The 9,630-nt window shown below is 46.2% G+C and overlaps 1 protein-coding gene across 1 annotated transcript in view; it reads left to right on the forward strand.

Annotated features, from left to right (window-relative positions):
- The window catches only part of LOC110507975 (platelet-derived growth factor D), a 75,180-nt gene that overhangs the window by 62,947 nt on the left and 2,603 nt on the right, over window positions 1-9,630 (forward strand). The window contains exons 6-7 of the mRNA XM_036965549.2: window positions 6,286-6,500; window positions 8,836-9,630. The exon at window positions 8,836-9,630 is cut by the window's right edge and continues 2,603 nt beyond it. Of these exons, the coding sequence (XP_036821444.1) occupies window positions 6,286-6,500; window positions 8,836-8,970 (350 nt within the window). The 3' untranslated portion in view covers window positions 8,971-9,630. The remainder of the gene's footprint in view (window positions 1-6,285; window positions 6,501-8,835) is intronic.

Raw genomic sequence — 9,630 nt, forward strand, 5'->3', positions numbered from 1 at the left:
TGTGGTGGAGGGGAAGATGTGTGAAGTTTCTCTGTTGCTGCTTGTTGTAGTTGGTCAGAGGTAAACGTGTATCTTTCCTCTCTCTCAGAGACAACACATTTGATGTGTCAAACACTGTGTTCAACAGACTGGACCAGACACATCACTGTGTTCAACAGACTGGACCAGACACATCACATCACTGTGTTCAACAGACTGGACCAGACACATCACATCACTGTGTTCAACAGACTGGACCAGACACATCACATCACTGTGTTCAACAGACTGGACCAGACACATCACATCACTGTGTTCAACAGACTGGACCAGACACATCACATCACTGTGTTCAACAGACTGGACCAGACACATCACTGTGTTCAACAGACTGGACCAGACACATCACTGTGTTCAACAGACTGGACCAGACACATGACATCACTGTGTTCAACAGACTGGACCAGACACATCACTGTGTTCAACAGACTGGACCAGACACATCACATCACTGTGTTCAACAGACTGGACCAGACACATCACTGTGTTCAACAGACTGGACCAGACACATCACTGTGTTCAACAGACTGGACCAGACACATCACATCACTGTGTTCAACAGACTGGACCAGACACATCACATCACTGTGTTCAACAGACTGGACCAGACACATCACTGTGTTCAACAGACTGGACCAGACACATCACTGTGTTCAACAGACTGGACCAGACACATCACATCACTGTGTTCAACAGACTGGACCAGACACATCACTGTGTTCAACAGACTGGACCAGACACATCACTGTGTTCAACAGACTGGACCAGACACATCACATCACTGTGTTCAACAGACTGGACCAGACACATCACATCACTGTGTTCAACAGACTGGACCAGACACATCACATCACTGTGTTCAACAGACTGGACCAGACACATCACATCACTGTGTTCAACAGACTGGACCAGACACATCACATCACTGTGTTCAACAGACTGGACCAGACACATCACTGTGTTCAACAGACTGGACCAGACACATCACTGTGTTCAACAGACTGGACCAGACACATGACATCACTGTGTTCAACAGACTGGACCAGACACATCACTGTGTTCAACAGACTGGACCAGACACATCACATCACTGTGTTCAACAGACTGGACCAGACACATCACTGTGTTCAACAGACTGGACCAGACACATCACTGTGTTCAACAGACTGGACCAGACACATCACATCACTGTGTTCAACAGACTGGACCAGACACATCACATCACTGTGTTCAACAGACTGGACCAGACACATCACTGTGTTCAACAGACTGGACCAGACACATCACTGTGTTCAACAGACTGGACCAGACACATCACATCACTGTGTTCAACAGACTGGACCAGACACATCACTGTGTTCAACAGACTGGACCAGACACATCACATCACTGTGTTCAACAGACTGGACCAGACACATCACTGTGTTCAACAGACTGGACCAGACACATCACATCACTGTCGCTCGCCTTATTCTCTTGTCCTTTATTTCTTCATCACACTTGTCACTTGTTATTATTTTTTTTCTCCTTTTTCCCTCCTTTTCCCTTCCTTGCTCGCTCTTCCATCTTTTTCTCTCTCCACCTGAGGGATCTCCTGTTCCAAAGTAAATAGTTGGGCTTGGCTAAGACTCCAACTACCTTCAGCAACTCCTATGTGTTTGTGTTGAGTTTATGTATCTCCATACAAAGCTAAGTGTGTGTTGAGTTTATGTATCTCCATACAGAGCTTACTGTGAACATCTGTGTTTGTGTAAAAGTGCGTGTTTGTGAATATAGATTCTGTGTGTGTGTGTGTGTGTGTGTGTGTGTGTGCATCTGGTCTGCGCGAGTTTGCATCTGTGTGTGTGTTTATCTGTGTGCGAGTGTGTGAATCTGTGTGTGTGTTTGTGCATCTGTGTTTGCATCTCTGTGTGTGTGTGTTTATCTGTGTGTGTGTTTATCTGTGTGTGTGTTTATCTGTGTGTGCATCTGTGTGCATGTGTGTTTCCATCTCTGTGTGTGTGTGTTTATCTGTGTGTGTGTTTATCTGTGTGTGTGTTTATCTGTGTGTGCATCTGTGTGCATGTGTGTTTGCATCTCTGTGTGTGTGTATTTATCTGTGTGTGTGTTTATCTGTGTGTGTGTTTATCTGTGTGTGCATCTGTGTGCATGTGTGTTTGCATCTCTGTGTGTGTGTGTTTATCTGTGTGTGTGTTTATCTGTGTGTGTGTTTATCTGTGTGTGCATCTGTGTGCATGTGTGTTTCCATCTCTGTGTGTGTGTGTTTATCTGTGTGTGTGTTTATCTGTGTGTGTGTTTATCTGTGTGTGCATCTGTGTGCATGTGTGTTTGCATCTCTGTGTGTGTGTATTTATCTGTGTGTGTGTTTATCTGTGTGTGTGTTTATCTGTGTGTGCATCTGTGTGCATGTGTGTTTGCATCTCTGTGTGTGTGTGTTTATCTGTGTGTGTGTTTTTCTGTGTGTGTGTGTTTACATCTCTCTCTCTCTGTGTGTGTGTGTTTGCATCTCTCTCTCTCGCTCTCTGTGTGTGTGTGTTTGCATCTCTCTCTCTCTCTCTCTGTGTGTGTGTGTGTTTGCATCTCTCTCTCTCTCTCTCTCTCTCTGTGTGTGTGTTTGCATCTCTCTCTCTCTCTGTGTGTGTGTGTTTGCATCTCTCTCTCTCTCTCTCTCTCTGTGTGTGTGTTTATCTGTGTGTGTGTTTATCTGTGTGTGTGTTTATCTGTGTGTGTGTGTTTGCATCTCTCTCTCTCTCTCTGTGTTTGTGTGTCTTTGGTAAGATGGTGCCAATACACACGGCACGTCTGATTCTAGCTCATTAGCAACTTTGCGTGTGTTATTTCTTACGTTATTAGCCCTGAACGTTTTTTGTGTTATTACATACAGTCGGAAATAACTTTTGGATATCAGAGCGGTGTTAACTCACCAGCATTACTACCAGAAAATGGACTTTCCCGAATTAGATCCTTTGTTTGTACCCTCCCAGGCAATTTAATTTATCCCAGAGGCTGCTCCAAGACTCCACCGGCGGAGAAAAGGTATTTGAAGTGGACTTCTAGTCTGACTCAGGTGGTGTGTACACCATCCACCGCTTTTGATTATATTACTCGCTAATGTTCAGTCTCTGGACAATAAAGTAGATGAGGTCAGGGCAAGGATTTGCTTCCAGAGAGACATCAGGGACTTTAACATACTCTGTTTCACTGAATCATGGCTCTCTCCAGATATACTGTCCCCGTCCATACAGCCAGCTGGGTTCTCAGTCCATCTCTCCCCAGATATGCTGTCCCCGTCCATACAGCCAGCTGGGTTCTCAGTCCATCTCTCCCCAGATATGCTGTCCCCGTCCATACAGCCAGCTGGGTTCTCAGTCCATCTCTCCCCAGATATGCTGTCCCCGTCCATACAGCCAGCTGGGTTCTCAGTCCATCTCTCCCCAGATATGCTGTCCCCGTCCATACAGCCAGCTGGGTTCTCAGTCCATCTCTCTCCAGATATTCTGTCCCTGTCCATACAGCCAGCAGGGTTCTCAGTACATCGTGCAGATAGGAATAACAAGCTCTCCGGGAAGAAGAACAGCGGAGGTGTATGTTTCATGATTAACTGCTCATGGTGTGATTGTGGAAATGTACATAAACTCAGGTTCCTTTGTTCTCCCGACCAGTCAAAATATTGGACACAGCCACTCATTCAAGCGTTTTTCCTTATATTTATTGTTTCTCCATTGTACAATTATAGTGAAGACATCAAAACTATGAAATCATGTAGTAACTGAAAAAGTGTTAAACAAATCAAAATATTTTTGGGGTTTCCAACCGCCTTGTCTTTGTGAGACACAAAGAATGTGAAGGATGATCTCTGCATGTGTGGTTCCCACCGTGAAGCATGGAGGAGGAGGTGTGATGGTGTGGGGGTGCTTTGCTGGTGACACTGTTAGTAATTTATTTAGAATTCAAGGCACACTTAACCAGCATGGCTACCAAAGCATTCTACAGCGATATGCCATTCCATCTGGTTTGCGCCACAATCATTTGTTTTTCAACAGGACAATGACTCAACACACCTCCAGGCTGTGTAAGTACTATTTGAGCAAGAAGGAGAGTGATGGAGTGCTGCATAAGACGACCTGGCCTCCACAATCACCGACCTCAACCCAATTGAGATGGTTTGGGATGAGTTGGACCGCAGAGTAAAGGAAAAGCAGCCAACAAGTGCTCAGCATATGTGGGAACTCCTTCAAGAACCCCTTAAAGCTGGTTGAAAGAATGACAAGAGTGCGCAAAGCTGTCATCAAGACAAAGTGTGGCTACATTGAAAAATATTTGATATATTTTGACTTGTTCAACGCTTTTTTTGATTCCATATGTGTTATTTCATGATTTTGATGTCTTCACTATTATTCTACAATGTAGAATTTAAAAATATAGAAAAACCCTTGAATGAGTAGGTGTGTTCAAACTTTTGACTAGTACTGTGCATGTATGTGTGTATATATACATACATACTCCGACATTGCTCGTCCTAATATTTATATATTTCTTAATTCCATTATTTTACATTCAAATGTGTGTATTGTTGTGGATTGTTAGATATTACCGCACTGTTTGAGCTAGAAACACAAGCATTTTGCTACACCCACAATAACATCTGCTAAATATGTTTATGTGACCAATAAGATTTGATCTGTGTGTGTTGTGGCAGTAGCAGGGTTGCTGCATGTCTTTGGTAGGCTTTTCCCACATCACACTCTAATTGGAAATTCAACCTGTGCAGCTGAGCAGAAATGTTCCCTAGTCAGCACCTAGCTTTGTTTTCATTCACACACACACACACACACACACACACACACACACACACACACACACACACACACACACACACACACACACACACACACACACACACACACACATACACACTCTACTGTCTCACTTCTGTTTTGTCCCCCACCACCACCACCTTATTGAAAGCAATCTTTATGCTCTCCTCAAGCCATGTAATCAAGGAACGCAAAGCTCAATCTCTCCCTGGTGTACAGAACCCAGTAACCCTGCTTACACACTCACATACTGACACACACACTCACATATACTTTACACTTGCACACACTTGCAGTCACACACACACATACACACACACACACACACTATTCATTTTCTCTGGAGTGTGTGAGTGACATACTCATTCTGTTCGGCGCGCTCTCTCAGAGCCAGTATCAGAGCAGTGTTCCACACCACTGCCTTTTGGAGATTACACTCATTCCCCTAGACCACTGACACCCCTACACGCACACACACACACACACACATGTCCCCTCCCCTGTTATGCAACATTAGGACAGTATAGGGTCTGTCAGCACGGTGAGAACATAGACCTGCTGTCACGATCCAAGGCAATTCAACATCCGTCCCTGGACGTCTGGAGATGGATTGAAAACCACCCACTAAGGGCAACGGTGAGCACTTTCACCATCAAGTAGGCTTGCGGTTTGCTAGGGCGTTGTGGGCGTATGCCTTAAGCTCCAGCTACGAGGGTCTTGTTCATTTGACGTTTGGATAAACGTGGACAAACGTCGGAATATGAAGTCAAATTGGTAAAACCGTGAGATCTTGTTGGTCTCAATGCACAATTTCTCACTCTCTGATAGGCTAGTCAGAGCCCTCTCCACAGCACGTACACCCATCCTCTCAGCTCTACATGATGAGGAGTTAGGGTTGATGATAGCTGCTACTATAGAAGCTGTTCCATCTGTTTCCACACGGCTAAATGGTGTCCTGATTTTGTCTTCGCATGCACGCACACACAAACATACATACATACATACATACATTATGCTGCCCATAGGCCCTAGTCTGTCTGGTATGCTTGCTAGCACGCTAGCCAACACTCCAGGAATAGTCTGCCTGCACAGACACACTACACATGGATTAGAGCTCTTACTGTCTGTGACACAAACACACCTAGCACCTAGACACAAACACACCTAGCAGACACCAATCCCCCCTCTGTTCTTTCCATATCTCTCCTACTCTCATATCTCTCCTACCTACCAGCCTCTCTATTTGCCCCATCCCCTTTTCATTCAGTTCCATGCATTTACAGACGCTTTGTTGAAATTAAACAATGTTGCCAATACAGTTCATTTAAAGGTATTGACTGTAAATACAAATTGCAATCAGCAATCAATGATGTTCTGTCATCCCCTTCTCTCCCTCCCTCCCTTCTCTCCCTCCCTCTCTCCCCCATAGTTGACCTGGACCGTCTGTATGATGACGTGAAACGCTACAGCTGTACACCTCGGAACTACTCTGTCAACCTGAGGGAGGAGCTGAGGGCCACCAACGCCGTGTTCTTCCCACGATGCCTACTGGTGCAGCGCTGTGGGGGGAACTGTGCCTGTGGGACGGACAACTGGAACAGCTGTACCTGCAGCCCGGCCAAGACCAGTGACAAACTACACGAGGTACACACACCATGCCCTGTTATGTAGCATTAGGAATGGCTGTGGTACGGCTGTACCTGTACCCATTGCTGTACGTGTAGCCCAGCCAAGACTTCATATGACTGCTGTGTGTTTCGTCTTTGGCCGATGCCCAGCTCTTAGTTCATGTTTCCTTTCTTTCCTATTTGGCCGCTATAGCTCCCACTCTGCTCTTATCAAGACTGGCTGGGCACGTACACACAGACAGACAGATAGACAAACAGACAGACAGACATTATAAATAAATCTTATTATAAACCAGCTACAGTATAATCAGAGAGGGAGAGAGACAGACTCTGGGCCTAGCACCGCATCGGCAATCAGACAGCACCGCATCAGCAATCAGACAGCACCGCATCGGCCATCAGACAGCATCGCATCGGCAATCAGACAGCACCACATCGGCAATCAGACAGCACCGCATCGGCAATCAGACAGCACCACAGCACCAGTCTTTCTCTCCTTCCTTTTCACCTCTTCTGTCTTTCTCTCTCAATTCTGTCATTGATACATTTTCTGGAAGCATCTGCCTCTTTAAGCTGCTTCTCTGTTTATGCTGTAGGGGTTTGGTGTGTGTGTGAGATAGTAATTTCCTTTCTCCTGTCTCCTACCTGTAGCCTCCCTCTAACATGTTGACCAAATAAGATTAAGATCATATTATTTGTCAATTGTACACAAGGTCCAAACGAAGTTTGACTTCTACTTTATCCCAACCCCTCTGAAAGACGCATGTCGAGGTTGGAGCAAGGGACTGTTATTTACACTACCAGTCAAAAGTTTGGACACACATCTAGTCATTCAAGGGTTTTTATTTATTTTATACATTGTAGAATAATAGTGAAGACATCAACATTATGAAATAACACATACAATTATGTAGTAACCAGAAAAAACAGAAAATATATTTTATATTATTCAAAGTAGCCACCCTTTGCCTTGATGACCGTTTTGCACATTCTTGGCATTCTCTCAACCAGCTTCACCTGGAATGCTTTTGTAACAGTCTTGGAGGAGTTCCCACATATGCTGAGCACTTGGCTGCTTTCTTTCACTCTGCCGTCCAACTCATCCCAACCCATCTCAATTGGGTTGAGGTCAGATGATTGTGGAGGCCAGGTCATCTGATGCAGCACTCCATCACTATCCTTCTTGGTCAAATAGCCCTTACACAGCCTGGAGATGTGTTGGGTCATTGTACTGTTGAAAAACAAATTATTTGGCACTTAAGCCCAAACCAGATGGGACGGCGTAGCACTGCATAATGCTGGAGTAGCCATGCTGGTTAAGTGTGCCTTGAATTCTAAATAAATTACTGATAGTGTCACCAGCAAAGCACCCATACATCATCACATCTCCTCCTCCATGCTTCATGGTGGGAACCACACATGCAGAGATCATCTGTTTTCCTACTCAGCGTCTCACAAAGGTACACAGTGTTTGGAACCAAAAACCTCAAATTTGGAATGTTCTTGAAATTTGTTTTGAAGTAATAATGGACTGTCATTTCTCTTTGCTTATTTCAGCTGTTCTTGCCATAATATGGACTTGGTCTTTTACCAAATTTTACCAAATCTTCTGTATATCCCCCTACCTTGTCACAACACAACTGATTGGCTCAAACGCATTAAGAAGGAAAGAAATTCCACAAATTAACTTTTAACAAGGCACACCTGTTAATTGAAATGCATTCCAGGTGACTACCTCATGAAGCTGGTTGAGAGAATGCCAACGGTGTGAAAAGTTGTCAAGGCAAAGGTTGGTTACTTTGGAGAATCTCAAATATAAAATATATTTTGATTCAAAATGGCAATACTCCGATTGCTGGCTCACCTCTAACCACTAGGGTTAACAGAACCCTCCTGCCGTGTGTGTTTGTGAGCAAATTGTGAATATAACTGTTCTGAGGTTTGATACAGGAGGGAGGAGATAACTATTAGTCAAGTTGGCAGCAAGACTACCACCATCTCATTGTTATTCCATTGAAGTTATTTTCTCTCCCCATTTTCTCCTATCCTCCCCTTTCTCTCCTCTCCTCCCCTTTCACCTCTCCTCCCCCTTTGCCTTTCTCTTCTCCACTTTCTCCTCTCCTCCCCTTTCTCTCTCCTCTCTTCTCCTCTCCCATTTTTTCTCTCCTCTCCTCCCCTTTGCCTTTCTCTCACCTCTCCTCGCCCTTTCCATTTCTCACCCCCCTTTCTTCCCTGTGTCTCCTCCACATTTCTCCTCCCCCTTTCTCCTCTCCTCTGCTCTCCACTTTTCCTCCTCTCCTCCCCCTTTTGCCTTTCCTCCCCTTTCCCCTTCTCCCCCCTACCCTCTCTAGGTGTTGAAGTATGCTCCTGAGGTGGGAGGTTATTCACGGCGTCAGACAGTTCGTGTCAGCTGGGCCCTAGAGGAGGTCCACTTGACGCACCACGAGCGCTGTGACTGTGTTTGTCCCTCCAGACCACCCCGCTGAGAGACAATGGGACAGGGGGACACAGCTCTGGGACTAACTGCTGTTTATATCTCCATCTCTCTCTCTCTGTAGCGCTCCCCTGCCATCCATCCACATACCAACCTGTTACAAACCTAGTCACCCACAGCCACCCATACCCCTCTTCTGGTCATGAACTGTGCCCTGCTTCCACCCAGCCAAAACCCAAATGTACCCCCCCCCCCTGTCCGAGCCCCCAACATGGCAGATCCACTGAGGTATGACCCCCCCCCCCCACTGCCTGAGCCCCCAACATGACTGATCCACTGAGGTATGACCCCACCCCCCCCCCCTGCCCAAGCTCCCAGCATGATCCACTGAGGTATGACCCCCCCACTGCCCGAGCCCCCAACATGGCTGATCCACTGAGGTATGACCCCCCCACTGCCCGAGCCCCCAGCATGACTGATCCACTGAGATATGACCCACCCCCCACCCCCCCCCCTGCCCAAGCTCCCAGCATGATCCACTGAGGTATGACCCCCCCACTGCCCGATCCCCCAACATGGCTGATCCACTGAGGTATGACCCCCCCACTACCTGAGCCCCCAACATGACTGATCCACTGAGATATGACCCACCCCCCCCCTTGCCCAAGCTCCCAGCATGATCCACTGAGGTATGACCCCCCCACTGCCCAAG

Source organism: Oncorhynchus mykiss, chromosome 27 (assembly GCF_057628025.1).
Source record: "Oncorhynchus mykiss isolate SJ-2025 chromosome 27, ASM5762802v1, whole genome shotgun sequence".
NCBI classification, from domain to species: Eukaryota; Metazoa; Chordata; class Actinopteri; order Salmoniformes; family Salmonidae; genus Oncorhynchus; species Oncorhynchus mykiss.